The following is a 27,764-nucleotide window of genomic DNA, read 5'->3' on the forward strand; positions in this document are numbered from 1 at the left end:
ATGAACATTAAGATGTGAGTGCACTTGACTAACATACAAGTTGTAAGAACACACACACACACACACACACACACACACACACACACACACATACAGTATATACTGTTTATAGAGGCTGAAGTTACCTTGGTAAAAGACCACAATGTCATTTATAAAGCAAAAACTGACTTTTACCATGGTAACTTCAGCCTAAAATATGTTAGGCAGGTAAGGATAGCTGACCACATTAATCCTCAAATATTAGCGGATTTTATCTTTTAAAAACAACACTTATACAACTAAATATACTTTGTATACATTATTTCATAAATAATGTAAATAAATTATTTTATTGTCTACTAATTACCAAAAATCGCAGTTCTCAAAACTCAATGTATTCCAATTGCTCGCTATTTGAGGTCTACGTGAATCACGTGACGATCGAGCATTTCGAACTTCCATTGTCGCAACTCTCTCTCTCTACGGCTCTGCAAATGACTAGCCCAGAGGACAATTTTTGCTCAGAGTTTGCTCTTTAATAGCTGTTGAGACCCTCAGTTGTGCTTCGTTCTCACGTTTCAATTAAGAAGCATCATCTAAAAAATTGAGAAAAAATATAAACGGAAACAAATAAGCCACTAGTTGTCACAGTAAGAGTACAGAGCTTTAAAATGGCTGCATACATCAGCTCAGATCATTTGACCTAGTGAGAATTTCATGAGGAAAATGCTATAATGATTGCAGCAATTCACATTTTAGTAGAACATCTTTAATGCGCATTTTATTAAATGCAGTACCTCATACATGCATACTAAAAACATATGCATACTGTGTAGTTTTGCATACTGCAGACTGCAGAGAAAGAGCAATTAGTATGCTGGCATTCACTGGCCATAGAAAATTGAATTTGCATTTACATCAATGCATGTAATGTATACAGATACAATAGAAGAAATGTTTGAGATTGCATAGAGATATTTTAATTGCTAATTTTATTTGGTTGTGGTGTTAATTGCAATTGTTTAGATCTCTTCCAAAACTCTAGAAGATACACATTTTAGATTATTGAGGTCTTAAGCCAAAGTCTCCATTTGTCCAAAGTCCTCTCATTGCCTTAACAATAGAGACATACATGTAAAACAAAATATAATTTTAGACTTTTCTTGCATCTACCTACAGATGAACATTAACATTTTCTCCTAACATTAAGATTTTAGTTTAAAATGCATATAAATGCATAATTTAGGTCCTATTAACTAATCAGCATTGCAATCCATTTTTGGCAGTTCACTTAAATCAGAGATGGCCAAATGTCATCCTCTGCCCCAATCCATCTTATATAATCATTCATTTCTAATTTATATCTTTGTTTCATTTTTGTTTCACATTTTTTGCATTGAAATGCATGTTTGTTTTTAATTAAAGAATAAATGTTATTTAAATCTCTATTTAATCATTTAAAATGAAAAAAACTTGAATACGTTTCCTGTTAGCCCACAGCCTTCAATCATGCTCTTTAAATTAAAATGTTTGGGCATCTCTGACTTAATTATATTAATTAATATGAGGCCATATAAAAGCAGTTTAAAATATTTTTAGATGCAGTACAGCATGTGTTTTACGCTTCTTTTGGACTTACATGCTGTTATCATCCACCTGCAGAGTTCAATGTCCTGGGGACTTCCTGCCCTTCAAACGCTAATTATCCTTATTAATTACTGTCAGACTCTTTTATTCCGTTAATTACTACAGTTTGCATGCGTGTGCCTCACTGTCTAGCTCTAATGAGAGCTGAAATGTGCCACAGTTGCAGGTTTATCATTTAACATGCATGTATTCGTGTGTACCTCAAACAGAGCCATGTTCTTGCCGTCATATTGCTGGTTCTTCTCTGGATCGGTGCTGTTGATGAATGGACTGCTCTCCTTGGGGTTACCATCTCCTGTTAGCAAAAAACACAAACAAATCATCAGCATGACAGCAGACGCCACACAACTCCAGGGGGCTTTATGAGGAAAAATCTGCTGTGATGATTCCAGCACTTCACGTTTTAGTTGCACATTTTAGGTCACGCATGCATACTAAAAACAGATGCATACTGTGCCCCGCTGCATATTGCAGAAATTGAATTCACATATATGCATTTGGCTGATGCTTTTATCCAAAGCGACTTGCATTGCATTATAGCTCATGCATTCCCTTGCATTCCCACCGTGCTCTAATGTTTGAGCTGCAAGAAATGGCATTAGTCTACATGGTTCTTCTACTATTACTGGCAAGGATACTAGTAAAGTGGGCAGCGATGCATACAGGTCTCACATGTGGAGTGTTTGTGATGACCTGTATCAGGTGTTCATTCACCTGGGATGTTGGAACAGAGGGCAGATATTTTTAGTGCCTGGATGACAGGGTTTGAGTGGTGATTAGGTCTCTGGACTCCCTCACACCACAGGAGAGGAATTTTAAAGAGGTGCACTGCACACAGGCTGGTTTCAAAGTCTGAAGCCTCGAACCTCTACGGCCTAATGTACAATGTTCATTTGAAGGAATTTTCTGTATTGATTATTCCCATATGCTTTACCTGAAAAGTTACCTGACCGTGTATTTTGGATTACACTTTGAATTGTCGAGTTAAAGGAGTTTAATGGAACTTAATTTGGAAAAGGTACTGGTCATTTTCTGCCTGGACATTATCCTGTGCAACTAATTTTTTATTTTTTTATTTTAATGCTTCTTTATGAAGTTTGACATGCTGAATATGAAAATCACATAACTTTTTGTGTATTATTAACAGTCCTCATGAAAACAAGCTAATGTTATTACTCATGCATAAAATGTATAGGCTAACAACAACAGTTTAACATAAATAGCTACCAAAATGAGTCATCCAAAACTTCAGAAATGCACGTTGGATGATTATTGTTTTTTATGACTGGAATGTTCCAGAAAGCACTAGAATATTACAGAATGTTCTAGAAACTTCTAGAATGTTCCCATCCTTGCAAAAGCAAAAATATAAAAATATATAAATATATAAATAAATAAAACATTTGTACAAAAACGTATCTGTTCTAAACCAGTGTTTCATAATTACTGACAGAAGTTCTAAAATGTACCTGATCTAAATATTTACCAAAATATTGATACTATGTGAACATTTATAGTACAACAATCATTAGCACCACAGAATTACAGAAGAGCTATAAAAAATTAAGTGAAACAAATTTACATTATTTTATGCATTTTGTTACATTATTTTATGCATTTTTCTACAGATAAGTGTACAGTGTATCTGTCTATCATTCTATATTTCTGTTATATTGCTCTATCTGTTTTAAAGGTATTTTAATCAAAGTACAAAAGTATAAAATGTTAATTAAAAGGTTTAAAAGCACAAGTATTTCCATTTACCATCTGTAAACGCTGAAATTACCTCATGCCCTCATGTCTGAATATGGCTACTAATTTTAATGCAAAACCACTTTTAATAAAAATGCTTTTGTTCTTTTTGTTTGTCTATTTAGCTCTATTCACGTTGAACCATAATATGGAACATATTTTGTTTTACAATGAAAGCATATTGTGCAAAAAACACCATAAATCATCTAATTGTGTGTTTTAATATTTAACCTTGGCTTGTTGCGTTTGACACATTAACACCAATGGCGTTTCATGTATTTTTATTTTTTGTTACTATCTTTGTGTCATGTTGTTGTAATTATTTGTGATTGTCAACCCCTAGGTACATATTGTGGGGGAAAAATATACATTCCCTCAGGCCCGCGGCCTTACAGACTGTTATTGTAATGTAAGCACAAGTCCGCGGTACGGTGTGATTTAGCTCAGTGCAGTGTGACAGACTGACAGCTATACTGAAATGCTCCAGAGGCCGAAGCATCAATCAAGCGATGACAGCAGGCAGCCGCTACATCGCAGTCGGAGCGAGGAGATCAGCTGTCAGCTCGCACACTGGGAGATCAGACTGGGACCGGAGGACTAACCTGTAATCAGGACTTTAGTTTTTCTGTGTAGGAGTGTAGAAGTTAGAGGAACTGCCTTTATGAAATATCACTGCCGACTTAATGTCGGATAAAAGGCTTAAATGGAAAATCAGATGCTTCAGTTTAGCATTTTATGATGAGAAAGAGCTGTGCAGAATCATTTGTTTTTGAAAGCCTTATAAAATAAGGCATTACAGACAGAGAGATATATAAAACTATACAACGACAGACAGACACACAGACATACATACATAGATAGAATGATAGATAGATATATAGATAGATAGATAGATAGATAGATAGATAGATAGATAGATAGATACATACATAGATAGATACATACATAGATAGATAGATAGATAGATAGATAGATAGATAGATAGATAGATAGATAGATACATACATACATACACACATACATACATACATAGAGAGATAGATAGATAGATAGATAGACAGATATGTGTTGATGCCATGAAATTTAAAATCAACTTATTTTTCCCTTAAAATGATAAATTTTCTCAGTTTAAACATTTGATATGTTCTCTATGTTGCATTCTGAATTAAAATATTGAAATTTGAAACTTCCACATCATTGCATTCTGTTTTTATTCACAATTTGTACAGTGTCACAACTTTTTTGGAATCGGGTTTGTAGATAGACAGACAGACAGACAGACAAATACACTGAACCTAATATGTTGAAAGTCACCAAAAAAAGGCAGTGCGGTGCGCCTCGCGTTTTCAGACCTACAAAACGCGTTCGGTGTGATCGGGGCCTTACTTAATCAATCAAAACAAAACACATGACATCCTAAAACTAAAAAATGAATGTTAATTTTGAGCCGATGTAACATGTTCCTGCTTCACAGCTGTCGAACGCTTCACATCAGATATGTACCGTACTCAGTCGCACATCTAGTAATTACACAAGAGGGTCGTCATTAGTGGAGGTGATGTCATTGACTTCAGCCGGATGAAGCATGGAGAACTTTCCTCTGAAGAGAAACCCATTCATTACGGAGTGTAACGCCGGTCACAGATCCGAATCCACCACTAACGCATCCGTCCGTTCCAATCACGCACACAAAGTAGCGAGGGAACGTTGTTTTACTGACTGTGATCAATGGGAGCTTCCTAACGTGTGTTACATGAACTTGTGTGTAACAGAAAGGGACATGCTGTCAGCTTTAATATTTCTTTCTTACACACTCTGCTCAGTGACACCGCTGGGCCGTCTGGAAGCAGATGATTAAATCCAGAAAATAATGCTTCGTTTGGTCATGCTTGCTGGCTTTTTCTTTAAAAAAAGAACTGGCACATGGGAGTGTGTTTCTGTGGCAAAGTAATATCAGAGTTCAGCGCCCAGTCCTGTCTGACAGAATGAAGACCCTCTGCTATGATGGAGCAGTCGAACACAGTCAAATCTCTTTCATTGGCTCAAATATTGTGACACATTGTCAGGGATTCATCAGTGTTGGTTACACGGGACAATGTTTCACAGGGGCCTATAAATAGCAACGACTGGCAAAAACTCAAAGCAGTCTGAGTCTCAGACGTCGCACAGAACGCGCACACAAAAATAGCAAGAGCTTTCTCAAAAACCTCAGTCTGATTGGTTGGCTTCATGCAACTTCATAGTGCACAGTTTTTTTTTGCCAATTTCCAGGTCTGAGACACTAAACAATATTTACGCATTTGGCAGACGATGCATTCAAACTGGTGAGTATCTTAGTGTTGACAGCATCTACAGAGAGAGAACGAAAAATTATGGGGAAAGAACTTGCTATTCCACAATTTTTTTCAGAATACCTTTTCTGCATCCCAATTCGCCTACTTATACTATGCCGTAAAAGTATGTACTCTTTTTGTGAATAATGCATAATGATGCATTTAAAAGTTAATGACCAAACATATCATAATAAAAGTTCACAATGTTGCTGCAGATGAAATATAACGCACATAACATTAAATAAATATTTTAAATCAGGTTAGACATTGATTATTTATCACTCAAACCCCTATCTCTGCCTGTCCGTCGGTCTCGCATATCCGCCATGTTTGTAGTTTTTAAACATTTTTTATGCGTGTTTGTAGTTCTAATCGAATCCTTGTCCACTGCGCAATGTGTTGTGGGCAATATTAGTGCGCATCGTTCTGCACTTCGAATTTTAGTCTCAAGTAGTAGACCATCCGGGAATCTTTAGCATACTCTTTTCAACATACTATGATTTGGGACATACTAATTCTATTTTCAAATACTATTTAGGACGGATAATATGCGAATTGGGACGCAGCACTTCTTTTGTGTTCTGCAGAAGAAACTCATACAGGTTTGGTATGACATGAGGGTGAATAAAGTATTAACACTTTTTGGGTGAACTATTAAATGCAGATTTACCTGCCCCTAAATTTTCAAAAAAGAGCATATGCATTAGGTGTTTAATTCAAAATGATCATTCAAATTAATGTTCAATCAATAAATTACTTGATATCATTAATAGCGCAAAAAACATGTGGAGAAATCCATTAAATAAATGCATGTGGAGAAAAATGTAATGCAGCCTAAAATATAAAATAATATGTAATTTCTAAATATAACTGTATAACGATGTCTCATATTAATTATATTATTATATTTTTAAATACATAAAATGTATGAATTAATTTGACATTATATTAATAATTCAAAAATTACACATTTTTAAAATGATTGAAATGAATATTTATATTATTGTATTATTAAATTATTACATTTTAATTTAATATAAATGTAAGATTGTGGTGCAAGCTGCGATTCATGCAATTAAGTAATTGATCATTTTAATACTGCAAAATGCATGTGAAGGATTTCAAATGCATTGTGCATGTAGACTAAAACATAAAAATATAATATATAAATTATATTTAATTAATTCAATTATATTTATTTTAATATATATATATATATATGATTTATTTTTTAAAATTATTATAAAACATTATAATTTAATTTAAGATCATAGTGGCATCATCACAGCTGCACTCGTCTTATTAATATGATCACTTCATGACTTCAAAGCAGAATAAGCAGCAATATTTTTTTAAATCTATTCGTTATATATATATATATTTATTTATTTTTTTTTTTTGTGAAAATGTAGGTGTTCAACTGCCCTCATTAGTATGATCACTTCAAAGCTGCAAAAAGCCTTGCTAAATGAGACATCGCCACTTTCACAAAAGTGTGGCGTGACCTTCTCCTGCCAAGACCAACAAAAGCTTGCAGCAGGAACGACCTCGCCATAGCAGGACCAGGTCTTGCGTCTCTATCATGAGGTTTTTATTGTTCTCTGACTAGACTCTTCAGCTAGCAGGGGATCTGAATAGCGACAGCGCACACGGCGCACAGCAGACCCGCCATCTGTTGCCCTTGACTGCTGATCCCAGACCAGTTTGATCTTTCCTCTCATTATGTTTGGTGACGCACCGGAGACAAGCTCTGGTCCTGCAGGAGCGCTAATGCACAGATCTGTCCAAACATCTCTGGGGTTTGTGTGCGGCAGCGTCTGTGAGTGTTAATAAGACGCTCCGCTGCGGTCACCGGCCGCGTGCATCTGAACAGACGCTGACCTGCGCTGATAGATCGATGTTTCATCACTGCTGAGGAGTGTTTTAGAGAGGTTTTGTGACAAATGGCTGCACACTTCAGCTCACCGATAATGATTCATGTGGCAGCGGTGGCCTGAACCTCTCACAGGACCAAAACATCAGAGTGGGAGCTCGAGGAAGATGTCAGAAACTACACTTTTATAGTTTCTGGAGAAAAATGTGAGTGGTTTACTGTATGTCTGTGCAAAACTGGCATGATGCTAGAGTGGTTACTGGCTGGTCTAAGACAAAAAGCTGCAGGACCCTAGGATATTCTGGTTAAATGATGTATCAAAAATTCATAATATATTTGTAATTAATTATAAAAATAAACAACATGAAAATGTTTTAAATAAACTGATTCAAAACTTGACTCAAAAAAGGAATTATAAATTACTTATGTACTTTATATATTTTCTATACTTTATATTACTTATACTATATATGTAATGAAATATTAAATAATTCTTTTTTTATATATATTTTACTTTGTATATTAATCAATGTTCCTCTGATTAAAAAAAAATCATCCTTTTTAGCCATTTCAAATAGATAATATCAAGAAACTCACTACCGTCCTAAAGTTTGAGGTCTCCTTTTCTCACCAAGGCTGCATTTATTTGATCAAAAATACAGTAAAAACAGTAATATTGTGAAATATTATTACAATTTAAAAATAGCTGTTTTCTATTTTAATATATGTTAAAATGTAATTTATTCCTGTGATGCGCAGCTGTATTTTCAGCATCATTACTCCAGTCTTCAGTGTCACATGATCTTCAGAAATCAGTCTAATATGCTGATTTTCTGCTAAAAATAACATTTCTTATTATCATCAGTTGAAAACATTTTGTTGTTGTTGTTGTTTTCTGGATTCTTTGAAGAATAGAATGTTACCTTTTGTAATGTCTACTATCATTTTTGATCAACTTAATGCATCCTTGCTCAAATAAAAACATCAATTTATGATTTAAGTATCATTTTATTGACCCAAATAATAGTAATATATATTGAATATTGTCAAAAGAATCAAAAATATGAAAGAAATATTAAATTGTTTTAGTTTCCACAAATGCTGCAGGATTACATAGTATTAGTGTTAGTACTCTAACGATGAGCAACAGTAATAGTGACGCTTGTCTTAGCAAACAACACTAATGAGACCAAACGAGAGGAAAAGAGACGGGAAGTGTGATTTTGGAAGAGAGGAAGTGTTTCCGAAGGGCTCGCTGTTGGCTCATCAGGTCTGATTGAAGCGGGCTGTTGAATCATCTTGTCGGGTCGGGACAGGAGAGGAACACTGCAGGTGTTCAGCTCCACAAATTAAAGACACACACACACACACACACACACACACACTCTGCCCCGAGGACCGACCTCTGCTTCAGCCCATCGTGGGTAACAGCGATTGCTCTTCTGAGCCGATGACACAAGTCTATCTCTGACTCTCTTCACTTTTCCCTCAACAAACATCAACACCGTCTCTGCTGGTAATTGCTGACAGCTCTGACGCGCTCACAGAGTAAAAAAGAGAAAGCAGAAATACACCTCAAAGAGCAATGGAAAAGTGTGAAAAAGACAAACGAGAAGACGTGTGAGAGTCGCTCTGAGGAACAGGATGTGGAAAGCAGAGTAACTATAGTGGTTTACTGACAAAACCTTCGCACAGATTCATCATCCAAACAGATCATGCTGTCAAAATAAGAACATATGATCAAATTACAACATTTTCCAGTGTTTATAACCAGGGTTTTATGCTGCCTTCAACTCGCGTTTTATATTACCATATATTATATTTATGAGATGAGCATGCATGAACAGCACCAAAAGCCATAATTACCTCTGGGATTTTCTTTGAGGCCTATTCAGGAAACTCTCGACAGCAAAAGCTACTCACTTCTTATCAAGTTTTAATTGAGACTGTTGACAGTTTCTATGCATTTTGTGATTTGCTGTCAACAGAGAAAAGCAATAAAACTTAAAAAAAAAAATTCTCATTTAGATGATTTATGAGACAACAGGTTTATGTGACAAAACTACATTACCCATCATTCACTGCTGCAGCACAACAATAAAATACATATGCATGACATAAAATGAATTAAATGCATCTAATATCTTCCTCTTTTTTTAATACAGTGCACTGAAAAAAAATGATACTTCATTTTTGTAAGGTAAGTGGTTGCATTCAATTTATTTTAGCTACATTTAAATAAATGTAGTTGATTTAGTTAGTAGTTTAATTTGGTTGACTAACTTTCAGCAAAATTTGTTTATTTAAATGTAACTAAAATAAATTGATTGCAACCACTTACCTTAAAGGGTCATAAAAAAGAACATTATTTTGTGTATTTGGTGTAACGAAATGTGTTTATGCGGTTTAAGGTTAAAAAAACATTATTTTCCACATACTGTACATTATTGTTGCTCCTCTATGCCCTGCCTTTCTGAAACGCGCCGATTTTTACAAAGCTCATCGTCTGAAAAGCGAGGTGTGCTCTGATTGGCCAGCTATCCAGTGCGTTGTGATTGGCCGAATACCTCGAGCGTGTGACGGAAATTTTATGCTCCTCACCATACTGTGATGCCGTGTCCCGGCCGGAGCGACGAGACAAAAACATTAAAACATATTATAAACGAGGCATTTGTTGCATCCACATAATTACTGATTATAATGACTTATACTGTCTTTTTACGCGTTGCATATCGCGCCGCATAAACATAAAACCATGTCTGCATTTGTGATCGGAGAAATTACAAACTACAAACGCTACTCTACACTGCTCAAACTCACGTTTGAATCATCAGTGGCAAATTCTTTAAATATGAAAACGTACTTACAGTCTGTGAGTCAAAAGCGCCAGTCTGTCCTTGCAAAGTTGGAATTGCCCCACTTTATAGAAGCAGACAGGCTATTCTCACAGGAAACAGTCCTCGTCCTCCGTAAAATGCGTTGCTCACATCTGAATATTTGGGTTAAATTGTTCTGGAACAGTGTTGTTAATACAACTTAACCACTGATTTCAAGTTGTGTGCTCTTTTGGAAGACCAAACAAAGTAGTTTTGCTTTCACAACGAAACACACAGCGTCTTTAACAATACAACAGCGAGAATAAAAGTTACGCCTTCTTTCTTTGCGTGAACATTTGGCAGGCGTTATGCAAATCTTCCCACATTGTGACTTAGGTATGTGGGGCGTGTTAGAACGAGCCGTTTTAGGTAGGCGTGGTTGACTCTTAACTTTGATAAAGAATATCTCTTTGGATTTGAGACTTTAGTCTTTGCAACTTTACAGATCTTCTTTATCATCAAGAGCTCGTAACACTCCAAAGAGAAAGGAAAAATGTAAATTGCATCATATGACCCCTTTAAAGAAATTTAGTAAATTCAATGAATCATTTTTTTCAGTGTGAAAGGTTTTGAAATAATTTTTCCTCAAAAAATCCTAGTAAATTTGACAAATAATCACAAAGAATCAAGTAACACATTAAATTAAAAATGAAATTCTGAAGTAGAAAAACACTGAAATAGAATTTTCTTGTAAAACGTACGTACAATATACAATTTTGAAAAAACAGTGGAAAAACGTGAAATCAATATTAAATGTCTATTTAATTCCTAATTTTAATAATTTTTTTATAATTTCTGAACTCATAAGTAGTCAGAATTTCCCATGTAAAACCCTAGAGGTACATGATGAAACTGCGAGGGGAAATGATAAATATTAAACTTAAAATTACATTTTAAATTATATTTAAATGTATATTACACAAAAGAAAAAAACCCTGTACTTAATTATATTTTATTTTCCAATAAAAATCTAAAAACCCTTGATTATTGCATTGCATTGGCAGATTTGTATTTTTATATTTATTTTTATACAAGTATAAACAAGTTTAAAACAAGTTTACATTTTTAAACAAGTTTGAAAAAAAATCCACCAGTGCATTTAGACAAAACACTCTTAAATTCAAGATGCAATCCATAAAAAAATAATTCATAATATCTTATAAAGTGTTGCTTCTCAAGTAAGTTCATCTCATTTTAAGGATATTTTTTATTTTTAATAAGGATATTTTCAGTTAGAAACTAGTCAAAAAAGGCTAATTAAAAACTCATTTTGCAACTGAAAGTTAAGTTTAGATCATATTCAACAAATCCAACCGGTCTGATCTGTTTTGCATATTTTCATATACAGTCATTTTTATCTTAATACATGCATGTGTATATTTTACGGCTGTACTGATGTTGGCTTCTTCTCTGGCAGATGTCTGCAGGTTAAGTCTCAGTGAGCGGCGGCTCTATTAAGCTTTTAAAAGCACCAGTGTACATACGAGGGTAAACGGCACATTTTGTAATAAGTCTGGCACTTCAAAAGGACTGTTTGAACCCTGTGGAATGGCCTCGCCTCGCTTCCATTTGGAGTCTAACAATATCACCTTTTTTGTGCAGAGACGAGGACGGAGCCAGACAGCGCCGGCGAGAACACACGGCCACAGAGATTTAGGATCAAACGGCTGGAAAATGAAGCCAATGAGGAATAAAGTTGCAGATTGAAACGTACTGAATACATTTAGCTACGCAAGCAATTCAACAGTCCAGCTGAAAAACAAACCGGCAAAACAGCAAAATGTGCTAAACGTATAGGGAGATTTATATTATTCTATTTCCAAGCCAAAAAACCCCGCACTGAATGTATTTAGCTTCAAATTCTCAAGAATATTCTGTTTAAAAGCTGACTAGAACAGGCTGAACAGGTAAATTTGCTACACATTTAGCAAAAGAGTGTTGCAGCACCTTTATTTTTTATTACATTGTTGGGTTTTGGATAATTTTACATGCATTTTTACAAATTAAATTACATTTATTTATTTTGTTTCTCTAACAAACAAGTAATGTGATGGTAAATTGATGGTATACCATGGTACTTTGAGATATGCCATGGTTGTGATTAATTACCATATTCAAATACTATGGTATTTACATGCCCCTCCCATGTGCTTCAAAGAATACCATGGGATAAAAAGACACCACAGTATTTTTTGTTCATCTGATGTCCTTTAAGGGTGAGTTTCATTGAAACGGTGAAAGCATGTATTGGTTAAATTTTATTCCCCAAAATCGCACAGCCAGTGTAAAATTAATGGTTCTTCATAAATAAAACATTAATAGTATTCCAATAAATCTAATGAAAAACGTGCCCAATTAAAATTTTTAAAGAAAATAAAAACTATAGCAAGTAAATAAATAAATAAATCATAATAAATACATATTTATGTCCTTTAGGGGTGAACAAAATAAATAAATAATACAAAAAAATAATAACAATTCAAAATTGTAAAACTATGCAAACATTATATTACTCATTCATTCATTCCATTTTTGTTTTTCTTTTAGAATTTTGAGTTTCTTTCAGATTTTGAGGACATGTTTTTCATGAGACTACAAGCAGATTAATGCAGATGTCTAGGGTTAGTATTTAGTTACAAGAGACAGATGGTTAGGTAGATATTCTATTTACTGCTTATATTCACTCTGTCACTGTTATCACTGACCGCATGAGTCGTAACGCACGACGCAGATAACTGCAGCTTCATGTCATGCACCTCATGCATCATTCGGGTTTAATGTGCTCAGACTTCAGATGGGAAGCGGTGGTATCGAACCTCTCCATTCCAAACCATGACACAGTTACTGGAGATTTCCTGACTAATTAATCAGGATTAACTAGCTAATAGGATTTGTTCAAGATAACATCTAACAATCAAGATAATATGGAGAAGGTAAAACTGCTGTGTGTAACCTAGATATGAAGAAATCTGGCTGAAGAGATAACAGGAGATAACTTTACACCAGTGTCAGCGGCTCAGATCGCTTGCTTCTGTTTGAGGTTTAGCTAATTAGCTCTGAAGCACCAGTTAGATATTTTCTCAAAGCTTCCGACTGCTGAAATCACCAAAATGCAAGAGTCTTCTAGCCGAAGGCAAGCTTAAATGTGCACTAAGCAACATTTTGTTTATATTTTGTGGCCTTAGATATTACACTGACGCCTACTGATGAAGATGCAGAATAAAGCAAAAGTTTTCAGCTTTATTGAGCCACTGATTGACTTCATCTCAAGAGAGTAGACATCATTTCAAACAACTGATTGAAATATTTTAAATAAATAAGGAATAGTTCACACAAATGAAAATTAGCTGAAAATGTACTCACCCTCAGGCCATCAAAGATGTAGATGAGTTTGTTTCTTCATCAGATTTGGAGAAATGTAGCATTGCATCACTTGCTCACCAGTGGATCCTCTGCAGTGAATGGGTGCCGTCAGAATGAGAGTCCAAACAGCTGATAAAAACATCACAATAATCCACAAGTAATCCACTCCGGTCCATCAGTTAACGTCTTGAGAAGCCAAAAGCTGTGTGTTTGTAAGAGACAAATCCATAATTTAAATGTTTTTAACTTTGAACTGTTGCTTCTGGCTAATATCCATATTGCATTCTCCAGTGAAAAAGTCATCTAGTCTGAATCAGGAGAGAAATCTGGTACCATTTAAATGACAAAACGGTCCAAAACAGATCTAAACAAATATGCAGGTGGATTTTGATGTGAGAGACAACAGGAGATGTACTTTTTCACTGGAGGAAGCGTTATTATGGATTATGAACTCGTATTTTAGGTAAAAGCAATGGTTTGAAGTTAAAAACATCTTAATTATGGATTTGATTCTCACAAACACAACTTTTCATATCACAAGACTTTAACTGATGAACTGGAGTGGTGTGGATTATTGTGATGTTTTTATCAGCTGTTTGGACTCTCATTCTGACGGCACCCATTCACTGCAGATCATCCTTTGGTGAGACACTGATACAATGCTACATTGACAACAGGAGATGTACTTTTTCACTGGAGGAAGCGTTATTATGGATTATGAACTCGTATTTTAGGTAAAAGCAATGGTTTGAAGTTAAAAACATCTTAATTATGGATTTGATTCTCACAAACACAACTTTTCATATCACAAGACTTTAACTGATGAACTGGAGTGGTGTGGATTATTGTGATGTTTTTATCAGCTGTTTGGACTCTCATTCTGACGGCACCCATTCACTGCAGATCATCCTTTGGTGAGACACTGATACAATGCTACATTTCTCCAAATCTGATGAAGAAACAAACTCATCTACATTTTGGATGGACTCAGGGTGAGTACATTTTCAACAAATTTAAATTTTTTGGTGAACTATTCCTTTAATACTCAACCGCTCTCATCTGATCTTGGAAGCCAAGCAGGGCTTGGCTTGGTTAGTACTTGTATCCTGTCGATAATCCTGTTTACGCTTTTTGGAATTGCGTCACATTATGAGAATTCTAATTCCATTTAGAATTCTAATTCCACAGGATTCCCACATCATTTCTAATAAAGTGGTGTTTGGACTCATGTGACATCCCGTCAAGCTGTATTCGTCTACCTTTCATCTGATGAATTATTATGCATGCTGTCACTGGTTTCCTGCTTATTTCACAGGCAATAACAAACAGGCACTCCAGAACATGAACATACACACACAATGAGAATCAAATCAAAGGGAGACATCACAGACACGACATGCAGCTAACAGAGGACACACAATGAAACGAAAGATAAAATGGAAAAACAAAACAAATAAGGATCAATGACGTGATGCTCATTTTCTTTGTTTTGTGTCCAGAATCTAATAGCTTATTTAAAATGATGAAAATAAAACAGAATTTAATACAACTTTTCTATGAGTAATAAAATTACTTGCTGATACTTTTTGTGAAAAATCATTTTAAAAAAGCATGCAAAAATCAAAAATCGTAAAAATAAAATAACGAAGTAGCTTTGTTTTAAATTAGTTCACTGATGAAAATAACTATTAATATTTTTTTTAAAAAGTTAGTTTTGTAGCCAGCGTTCAAGCTATTTTGTTTTTATGTGACACAAAAACCTGAGTACATTTAATAAAACCTGTCATTTATTAAAACTATTTTTCCATTTTCATAATCTTGGACATCATATTTGCCACAGTTTAAGATTATGAAAAATAATCAGAGAGAGAGAAAGAGTCAGATATACTTTTCATAAGATTCATTCATAAATATTCATAAAAAAATGAGCAAGCTACAGATTAGCTTTCCGCATCATATCAATGCAAATAATGCATTCTAAACTATTCTAAGCTATTTCTGAACTACTATACTAAGCTACTATTGAGCTATTTTTGGACATCCTATTTGTCATTGACCCATAAATGGAAATACAACACAAACAGACAATATGCGAACTTATAGTACATGGAATTTTTCTTTCAAGAAAAGTCCAAGACAATGAAGAACACACGACTACATACAGCCACACGTCACAGTGTTTTGCGTGAACACACACGTGTCGCACGCACAACGGCAGCAGTCTGCCCATCTCTCACCTTTCTTGGGTGGACAGGTGGTGTTGACCACTGGAGAAAAACGCACACAACACACACCCCTTTAGAACATCATCACGCAGCATTCATCTGCACACGTTAAAGACATAACAAGTATTATTAAATTAAAGTGATTATAAAATAATGAATCTCACACATTGATGTAAAATAATAATGGAGGTTAGTAAACGTGTTGAAGGAATAGATCACCCCAAAATACAATTCTGCTGAAAATGGGCTCACTCTCAAGCCATCCAAGATGTAGTTTGTTTCTTCATCAGAACAGATCTGAAGACCCCAATCCATCAATTAGCAATATTATGGATAGAGGACTTTATTTTAGTTGGAACTTGGAAGCGACAGTTTCAAAGTTAAAAACGTCTTTTGATTTGTTTCTTACGATCACGCAGCTTTTGGCTTCTGAAGACGTTAACTGATGGACTGGAGTGGTGTGGATTATTGTGATGTTTTTATCAGCTGTTTGGACTCTCATTCTGACGGCACCCATTCACTGCAGAGGATCCATTGCTGAGCAAGTGATGCAATGTCAAGTCAAGTTACCTTTATTTATATAGAGCTTTATACAATAATGATTGTGTCAAAGCAGCTTTACAGTGTCGAACAGGAAAATAGTTTGTCAATAATGGAAGAGGACAATAACAAAGTCTCATTTTTCCAGCTAAAGTCAGTTTATGATTCAGTGATGTCATCATCCAGTTCAGTTCTCTTCCAATAGTGTCTGTGCAATCAGTCAAACGTCCCCAACTAAGCAAGCCAAAGGCGCCAGCGGCAAGGACCCAAAACTCCATCGGTGACAGAAGTGGAGAAAAAACCTTGGGAGAAACCAGGTTCAGGCCTCTGGCCAGACGAAACCAGCATGGCATGGTTTAATTCAGATTGTGCAGAAGACTTGTCTGGTTCCCACAGTCTTGTGCTGATACATTTTCAATGCAATGCTTCCATTTCTCCAAATCTGATGAAGAAACAAACTCATCTGCATCTTGGATGGCCTGAGAGTGAGTAAATTCTTACCCAAACTACAAACGCCAACAATAATTGCTGCAGTTAGGTGTATTTGAAATATAATGTACAATAACAAAAATATCAGTGTGTTTGCATGTGCACAATGAAAATCACCCAACTGTATTGTTTATCATTCACCTCATGGTACAAATGACAGAAGTGAATGAGGTGAAACGTGGCCCATCTCACATGAGATTATGATGAACAGCATTTGGAACGTGAACCAGTTTCATGTCTCTTTTGTGATTCCTCCTTGCACAAGCCTCAGGTGCTCGACGCATGGCTGGAAAAGTGTGTGAATCTTTCGGGGTGTCAGTTATTCAGCTAAATATTGCATCATATAACCTTTATCTTTGGCTGGAGGATTTACTCGAGGGGTACAGCTCACCAAAACAGATGAATAACATCACTCGCATCATGTTTTCTGAAATACTGTATGTATTTGTGCATATTTGGTTTGTCCAGCACGTGCAAAAATCCCAGTGACAGGAACTTCCACTGGAAACCATCTAACATTCAGCAAATTCAGTGTCAGTTTCTTTCCATTACATCACATGTTACTCAGCAGCTGTCGGATACATCTAAAGAAACGATATCTTGATATTTTTAGCCTTTTGATGATATTCAACATAAATCTCAAACATATTTTTTAAAATCAGAGGAACCATAATCTGCACCAAACAGCCCTTGTTGTCAGATAGATTCAAAATATTTAATGCAAGAAGTAAAGCAGATTGAAAAAAAAATTACTTTATTCTGTTCACTAAAACATTTTAAAATGAAAGGTTAAATGGAGACTTTGTGACTAGATAAATAAATTGCTCATTTGGCATTTCATAACAAGTCATTAAAACAGCGTTGTTAAAAAAAGAAAAAGAAAAAAACTATGAAATATTGTTATCAATAATTAAAATAAATTTGTAATAAAAAACAAATATTAGATTTAAAACTTACATTTAGACTTGGAATTAAGCTTAAAAAAATAACTAAAATTACTTGGCAACTTACTAAAATAAATTAACGTTGAAGTACTAAAATGACTGAAACTATAACTGAAATAAAAATGTGTAAAAAAAACCCCTTAAATGACAAGCACATAACAAAATGACTAAAACTACAATTTAAATGTTTTCTGGGTAACTAATTGAAATACATGAGTTTAAATAGATAAAATAAAAACAAAAATGTTAATAAAAATGACAGATACAAATAAATGTATTAAAACTTAAAATAAAAAATAAAACAAAAAAGCTAATTCAAAATATTAATATATATTAAACAAAACATTGAATTGAATAAGTAACAAAAAAAAGGAAATTAATTAGTAAGCACAAAACTAGCATGCTTATATGGTCTTAATTAGTACAAAAAAATAAATAAATACAAATAAATTGTAATTAACAAAATTAATTGTGATAAATGCAGTGTCACCAAAATCACCAGTAATATTTTAAATACTCAATATATCACCCAGTCCCACACACACACATATTCAAACCCTCTCATGCAGTGAGCTGAACTTTCCCATGATGGTCTGCAGCAGTGGTTCAGAAGTGCTTTAGCTCAGAGATCCTCAGAGAACAGCACTCAGCTCCTGTCAGTGAGGCACTTCAGATCCTCCGTCCCTCCCGCAGCACGGCCTGACCCTTCTCAATATTCACCAGGGTCTTTGTGGTAATCAAGCGGCTCTCAGAAGCTCAGCTTATCTCCACAGTCCCGGTCTCTGCTCTCATTCTCTCGTTCGCTCCGGCAGCAGCAGGTAATGACAAAGGAACTGTCTCTGCTGCACATGTGAATGAAGCGAAGCGCTCACATCAAACCGAGCTGCTTCCTCCTGCCAATACCTCAAGCCTGTTTTAAAGCAGCTCTATTGTTTTGCCTCAAGAGTCGGTGACGGCGGCTCTTTCTTTGTGCCGTCACACAATGAAGTGCTGTTTTTGCCTAAAAGACTGCCAGCGCACGGGAAACACACTGTAAACCCGCCGTCATTTTCAGAGACGGCGCGTGTGACCTCCGGGTGAAGTGTGTGATTTCTGCTCTGCTAGTCCCAGCACAAACTCATGCTGCGGCTGAGCCAGAAAAGAACATGTCAGTTGTGGAGAGGTGTGTCATTACAGTTCCAGGCGATCAGGCTTACGACTTTCACCTGGTGAACGATAAAAGATGTGAAAAACTTACACAGACTTACACTGAAGGACGGAAAATCTAGTAGAAGACCACGCTCTTCTGATGTATACTAGTAAACAGCCCTTTACTAACTACCCAGAACACCCTGGCAACCAGCTCCTGTAGCGAATGAGGATTGTGCATCATTCTGAATTTAATTAATTTAATTCAATTCATTCTGGAATGTTAATTAAGACAAACTGGATGAAGAATTGCTTGAATTTGAATGCAAGGAAGTATAATTCAAATTCAAAAGACAAACCTGAAACAAAAACTAATTTTCAGTTATTTTCCATTTTTAATTATGGTTTGACAATGACTTGTTTGAATGTTTTCAAAATGTGTTTTTGAAAGCCTTATAAAATAAGGCATTACAGACAGAGAGATATATAAAACTATACAGTGATAGAACGATAGTTAGATAGATAGATAGATAGATAGATAGATAGATAGATAGATAGATAGATAGATAGATAGATAGATAGATAGATAGATAGATAGATAGATAGATAGATATTGCTCCAAATGTTTGAAGGCACTTGATATTAGAGCTTCTGTTTAAATGTCAAAGGTTTATGGATTTCAGGAGAGTGAAGCGATCAGACTGACAGCTCAATATTCCACAGCTCAGTCATGTGACACATTTGATTGGTCAACAGAGGACAGACTAGTGCCTTATATCGATTATTTCTGCAGGCAGTGTGTGTTTGTGTGTGTGCGTGAGGCAGAATAGACACTCTTGCTGAATAAAACATGAAACTCATAGTAAGTCAAGAGAGGCTGATGTGACAGATGTGTTGGTGAACAGTGAACACACACACACACACACACGTTTGTTTTTGTGAATTGTGTGGACATTCCGTAGGCGTAATGGTTTTTATACTGTACAAACTGTATGTGCTACTGCCCTACACCAACCCTACCCCTAAACCTGCCCCTCACAGGAAACTTTCTGCATTTTTACTTTCTCAAAAAAACTCACTCTGTATGATTTATAAGCTTTTTGAAAAATGGGGACATGGGGTAATGTCCTCATAAGTCACCTTCTCCTTGTAATACCTATGTCATACCCATGTCATTATACAAATTTGTGTCCTCATATGTCACACACACACACACACTCAGAGGGTTGCAGGACAGTGTGGGAATTAGTTGTTCTAAAGCTGCAGTTCAGAGCACTTTTAAACGCCTCTAATCCATCTGATTGAACACTTAAACCAGCTTCTAACATGATCCAACACACGTTTCATTAAACTCACTCCAATCATCACGAACTGAGACCCTCATGGGATACTGGATACCAAGCTCAATCTTAATATCTCTACAAATGACAATAACATATAAATAATTATAATAACTTATAAACATATAAAAACATAAATATATAACAAGTATATAACAAAAAATAGAAAAACCTAATCTCCTGAAAAAAACTGGTAAAACAAATTTCACTCAGAAATTGCTACTTAATTTCACAAATAATTACAAAGAAACAGCAACTAACACATTAAAAGTGACATTTCTAACAGAAATACTATTGTACATATTCATATACTGTATATATATGTATATATATGGAGTGCTACCTGCTAGGACACATACAGTGCATGTGCATACACACACACACACACACACACACACACACACACACACACACTTCCTCGCCCCACCATGCATTTTATTTGCACCACATCTAGTGACAAATGGGAAGGGCATTAAGTTGTTGAGGCTGGAAAGCCGGAGTGATCCATCAGAACAGTCCAACAATGCAAACACTCAGAGCAGCGGTGGATTGCATAAATCTTCCTCAGAGCCGAACGCAACAGAGAGTGAGCGCGTTTACCTCCGACAGACATGCAGCGCTGCATCACAATCACACAGGTGAACTCATGCACAAACACACACGTGACGTCCTGAGGGGCGTTTTCACTTCTCGTCCTCATCCCGAGTGAATATGTGATCCTGGAGCACAAAAGCAGTGTTAAGTCGCTGGGGTATATTTGTAGCAATAGGCAAAAATACATTGTATGGGTCAAAATGATAAATTTTTCTTTTATGCCAAAAATCATTAGTATATTAAATAAAGATCATGTTCCATGAAGATCTTTTGTAAATTTCCTACCGTAAATATATCAAAACGTAATTTTTGATTAGCAATATGCATTGCTAGGAACTTCATTTGGACAATGTTAAAGGTGATTTTCTAAATGTTTAGATTTTTTTGCACCCTCAGACTCCAGATTTTCAAATAGTTGTATCTCGGCCAAATATTGTCCTATCCTAACAAACCCTACATCAATGGAAACCTTGTTTATTCAGCTTTCAGATGATATATAAGTCTCAATTTAAAAAAATATGACTGGTTTTGTGGTCCAGGGTCACATATGGCTAAAAGTGCTCAACACAGCTTCTGTCTAGATGGAAGAAATATTCCTGGAAAACCCTCAGATCATCTAATTTGCTGCTACCAAGGTCTTAAGGTTAAGGGAAGGTCAAAATGACCATGCATACAGTTGCAAAACAAATTAAAGGGTTAGTTCACCCAAAAACTAAAATTCTGTCATTAATTACTCACCCTCATGTTGTTCCAAACCCCGTAAGACCTTCGTTCATCTTCGGAACACAAATTAAGATATTTTTGATGCATCCCGAGAGCTCTCTGACACAGAACAGCATACACCTTTTACATCCAGCTGATACTCTCCAAAATGGCCCTAGGGTGACGCGGAGGAGACGAATTTGAATAAAGTTGTTATTTTTTTTCTTTTGCACACAAAAAGTATTCTCGTAGCTTCATAAAATTACAGTTGAACCCCTGATGTCACATGGATTATTTTCCTGATCTCCTTGCTACGTTTCTGGACCTTGATCGTGTAAGGACCCTTGCTGAGGGTCAGAGAGCTCTCAGTTCCATCAAAAATAACTCAATTTGTGTTCCAAAGATGAACGAAGGTCCTACGGGTTTGGAACGACATGAGCGTGAGTAATTAATGACAGCATTTTAATTTTTGAGTGAACTATCCCTTTAAGAATTGCAAAAGACAACCCACCCCCACAAACCCCAACAATTTTTCACCTTTTTTTCTGCAACAGATTTTGGCAGCAATTAATTTTCAATTCTGAATATGTAGTCATGAGACTTTTCTCAGAACAAGGATTATCATCTAGACAAAACAAACACATGGCTGATCAAACTGTCAGAGCATTTTCATGTCTTATAATCCTATTCACGAGTCACTACACCAAAATATATAATATCACAAAAATGGTATTACCATGTATTTTTGGATTACACTACCATTCAAAAGTTGGGGTCAGTGAGATTTTTATTTAAAGAAATTAATACTTTTATTCAGCAAGGATGCATTAAATTGATCAAAAGTGACAGTAAAGATATTTTTAATGTTGTAAAAAATGTTTCTATTTTAAATAAATGCTGTTCTTTTAAACTTTCTATTCATCAAAGAATCCTGAAAAATAAAATGTATCACGGTTTCCACAAAAACATGAAGCAGCACAACTGTTTTCAACATTGATAATAATCAGAAATGTGTCTTGAGCAGCAAAGCAGCATATTAGACTGATTTCTGAAGGATCATGTGACACTGAAGACTGGAGGAATGATGCTGAAAATTCAGCTTTGTTCACAGCAATCAATAACATTTTAAATTGCAATAATATTTCACATTATCACTGTTTTAAATGTATTTTTGATCAAATAAATACAGTCTTGGTGAGCAGAAGAGACTTTCAAAAACAAAAAATCTTACCAACCTCAAATTTGGAATGCTATTGTATAAACCATGCACTGAATGATTATAATATTCATATTTACATGGCACTCCCAATGCAATATTATTAAAGTACACGCCTCAAAAAACACTAATAATTCTGACTTCAGTAAAGTACAACAGCACTGGCATCACTGTACCGCCACAGAACTGTGTTGCGAAGGCGTTGTGATGGAATTCAACATCAGAGCGTTGTGTAATGGCGTATCTGGGGCAGAATTCACCACTTCCACCCAGACGTTGCATAAGATGTCTCCACATCGCCGCGCTCCGCTTCTACTGCAGGATCAAGCAGCTCAGATTTTCTAAAGCGCGGCACAGACAAAGCCTTCACTTATTGACGTACTTCATTTAATTTGCTCTGTTTAATTAGTCTTTTATTGGGCGCTGCGTGTTTTTAAGTGCCAGTGGAGCGAGGTCTCAAACAATGAAGCTTCCTCGCGTCACGTAGACTGGTGTGTTTTTTAAGAAAAACGTGTTTCTGATGTACTCCAAAACATCTGCTCATTTCACCAGCTTGTTTTTAAAGGTTATGTTTCTTGAGCAGCAAATCAGTATATCAGAATGATTTCTGAAGGATCATGTGACACTGAAGACTGGAGTAATGATGCGGAAAATTCAGCTTTGCATCACAGGAATAAATTACATTTTACTATATATTCAAATAGAAAACAGTTATTTTAAATTGAAATAGTATTTCACAATCTTACTGATTTTTACTGTATTTTTGACCAAATAAATGCCACCTTGCTGAGCATAAAAGTCTTTCTTTAAAAACATTTAAAAATATTTTAAACAGTAATATAAACCATGACAGTGAATGATTATCATATTCATATTTACATGAAGCAACAAATGTGTTTCTGACTTCCTCCTAAAAATCTGCTCATTTGATCAGTCTATTTTTAAAGGTTATTCTATTGGACATAAGATGAAGGCTATTGGGACTTAAAAGGGCAATTGACAATCAACAAGGATGCTCTAAGAAAAAGTGCATGTGCAAGATGTGCATCAGTGTTTGATGGGGAAGGAGATGAGATTCAGCCATCTGCGCCGAGCTCTGAGTGTGCAGGCGCTCTTAAAGAGGTGTCTCATCTTTTCCCACACACACGACAGATGTTCATGGTGTGATAAAGCTCGGATTGGATCCAACAGCTCTTCCGCAGGTCATTGAGGATATCTAGTGGATCAGAACCACAGGCTCTGTTAATGAAGTGTCAAAGTTTAAAGTAAATGCACCGCTGGAAGAGATGTTTACTGAGCCGTTGCATTTTGGCTCTTAAATGTAATACAAAACCTTGATATCTGAGATTGCACAGACACTCAAGCCTTCCAATAAACCCAGAAAATGCAGATGACTTGTTAGTATTCTTTAATGCAATAGTGATTTAAACAAATGCTGAACATTAAGCATTGCACTTGGATGCGTAACGCATTTGTGCTGAAAAGATCCCAGACTTACAGTACATTAAAGGTCTGAGGGACCAGAGATTTGAGAATCTTTTCATGCAATGCTAAAAAAAAAAAAATATTTGGTAGAAAACAATTTTCACTCAGAAATTGCTAGTAAATTTCACCAATAATTACAAAGAAACGGTTTACATGTTGAATTAAACATGAAATTTAAAAGTAGAAGGACTGAAATAGTATTTTCTTGTAAAACATACCTTTACAACTTTGAAAAAATATTTTTTTCTGTTAGTGTATAAATCAACCTGAACACCGTAGAATATATCATATAGCAACATTATGCATGGGGAAAAATACCTTACATTTTGAGAAAATGTTCAAAATCGTATTAAAATGAAAAGCTAGAGATGCTGCACTGCATTGTTTGTGTTTATTTAGATGTATATACATGTATTATTTAGACTATTATATAGTCTTTGCTGTTTTTGTTCAAATATACAAACTAACAGCTTCTCAAGGGTTAATCTGCACCACCTGATCGTTTAGGGTTAACTGGAAAATAGTTTTTTTTTTTTCATGATGTTAATGTCTTTATCTAAGGTGCCCTACAGAGAAACCACAATTAATATATTCAAGACACTTGCCAAGTTTCTCAACAGGTTAATCCTGCAAGTCTTGGCTAAAATGGCAGTTAAATGTAAGACTTGGCCTAACAAGTGTCCAGCCTTAAAATGAATAACTGCTGATTAATTATGCTTCAATCACACATCGGAATAATTCAAAGGATTGTGATTTTTAGCTGATCAACAAACACTGTGAATTTCTTTTTTCAAAGCTGTAAATAAAAGATAATTGGAGTTTGTTTTACAAGAAAATATCTTTTTACACCATAATTTCATGTTTAATCCAAGTGTTAACTGCAGCTTCTTTGTAATTCTTTGTGAAATTACTAGCAATTTCTGAGTGAAAATTGATTCAAAGTAAATCCTACATCAAATTTTACACTAAATACTGGATAATGAAACATCGATGGAAGAAAAAACACAAATGAGATCTCTTTAATATCTCAACTGTTTGTCCTAAACCAGTGGTTTTCAATCCTGGTCCTGGGAACCCACCACTCTGCACATTTTGTATGTCTCTCTTTTCTGACACACAGCGCAGTTCATGGATCTCTCTCCTAATGAGCTGATGATTTGAATCAGGTGTGTTAATTAAGGGAGACATGCAAAATGTGCAGAGCGGTGGGTCCCCAGGACCAGGACTGAAAACCGCTGTCCTAAACAATAATGCAATTAATAGGACAGCAAGTTAAGACTTATGTCTCCTGCTTTTCAGATGTTTCAGGAGATCTCAAACTGTTCTCAGATTTGCCGAGATACAGTTAAAAGTCATCTCAAGATGAACTCAAGCATTTCTCATCATCATCTGAGCGGCTCTCCACATGCATATTTTACTGTTAGTGCATGAAAACTTTTTTTTTTAAACTTTTTTTTTAACTGACGCATTTGTGTCTCTCTGTATGTCTCCAAAGAAAAACATCTGAGGCAAAGCTGATTCCTAAACAACACCTAAGTGAGAACTCCCTTACGTCTCCAGCTATGAAAGCGCAACCTCTAAGCAATGAAATTGTTCCTCGGGGATATTATGTAATCTGGACAAACACTGGAAATCTGGAAAGCCCTCTGCTGTCCTTCCACAGTTCTTCTGCGGCTCCTGACACACAATCCTCCCGCATCTCCTCGTCATGCCCTGCGATAATTCTGTCCAAATATTTACGGATGTATAGATTAGAGTTGAGACACTCTTTGACAGACTCCATTTCCATATTCCTCCTGCCACATTTGGCCTAGAATGTTTGCACTGAGTATCACAGCGAGCGAAACGAAAGAGAAAACACACAAATGACTTGATTTGGCTTCTTGTGTAACTGTGAATAAATCAATCTCATAATCTTTCAATGTTCATGACAACATACAGCGGCCTGATTGTATATATAGTGTGATTATGGATTACTAGATTATATATTAGTTTTAAAAAACAAACTGAAGCAACACATTTACAACTACAGGATTCTAAAACCAAATATATGACTTTGAAGTCAACATCAAATCAAACCATTACATTCTTAATAGACATTTCTGGTCTTTTTGTGCATGTTATTCCAAAAAAGAACATTTTGGTCTGTATTATTTTTCATCTAACTGTAATAACCTCCAAAACAACTTCAAGAACCCCTTTTCATTTTCATTCTGGCATGAAATGTGTACTTTTCAATTTCATAAAAATAAGTCACTCTGTCTGTTTATTCTCACTGAATATCATGTTCAAATGAATTGCAAACACCTTTTCATGTTGTATTAAAGCCATTCTGCCTAAATATTTACAGATGCATAGATTAGAACTGACTACATGAATATGAAATCAAAATGTACTTTCTTAATAAACATTTCTGCTCTTATTGTTATCAATTTTTGTGCATGTTATTCCATTATTTTGTCTTTATCTTTCATCTAAATGTAATAACCTAAACCAAACCAAAGCTATGTCAAGAATCCCATGTATTTTCCATTCTCTCGTGTAACATCCACTTTTCTGTTCCTTCAAAATAAAATCTTCTACTTACACTCAATGAATATCCTGCTTCACCCAGAAATGTGTCAAATTATAGAAGCAAAATGGGCTGCAAAAAGATCTTGAAAGCCAAATATATGATTTTATATTCAATATAAAACCAACATTTGATAAAACTGCAAGTGTGCGCTTATAATAAACAAAATGTTATTCTGCATCAGTGTAGATGCTGATATAGTTATCGTTATCATTATAGTTTTTGTTCTTGCTGGGAACAGGCCTTTATTGTTATCAATTTTTGTTCATGTTATTCCAAATAAGAACATTTTTGTCTTTATTATCTTTCATGCATATGTAATAACCTCCTCCGTCTCCAAAACATCTTCAAGTATTCCTCTTAGTTTTTATTCAGGCATGTAGTGTGCACTTTTCAATTAAAATCAAGTCACACCCTCCATTTATTCTCACTGAACATTAGAAATACATCATATTATATAGAAGTAAAATGGGTTGCAAACACCTTTCATGTCGACTTCAAGCTCACAGTTGCTCTCTTTTTCCCAATGGTCATGCACTTGGGATGTGAACACAGTTATAGCTGTGACGGGTCAGGGACCGCTTTTGTCAGTTTAAGGGCTTCTACGCTCAGCGGTCCTGTACCAAAATCCTTGAGGCGTATGCTATAAATGGCATGTTAAAGGGCAGACGACTAGATGTACTGTAAATTTAGACACAATGATGCA

General features: G+C 35.4%; 1 protein-coding gene across 1 annotated transcript in view; it reads right to left on the reverse strand.

Moving 5' to 3' along the window:
* The window catches only part of LOC107560501 (solute carrier family 12 member 5-like), a 151,270-nt gene that overhangs the window by 42,512 nt on the left and 80,994 nt on the right, over nucleotides 1–27,764 (reverse strand). The window contains exon 2 of the mRNA XM_016244702.1: nucleotides 1,827–1,921. Coding sequence (XP_016100188.1) covers nucleotides 1,827–1,921 — 95 coding nt within the window. The remainder of the gene's footprint in view (nucleotides 1–1,826; nucleotides 1,922–27,764) is intronic.

Source organism: Sinocyclocheilus grahami, unplaced genomic scaffold (genome assembly GCF_001515645.1).
Source record: "Sinocyclocheilus grahami isolate Dianchi unplaced genomic scaffold, SAMN03320097.WGS_v1.1 scaffold731.1, whole genome shotgun sequence".
NCBI lineage: Eukaryota > Metazoa > Chordata > Actinopteri > Cypriniformes > Cyprinidae > Sinocyclocheilus > Sinocyclocheilus grahami.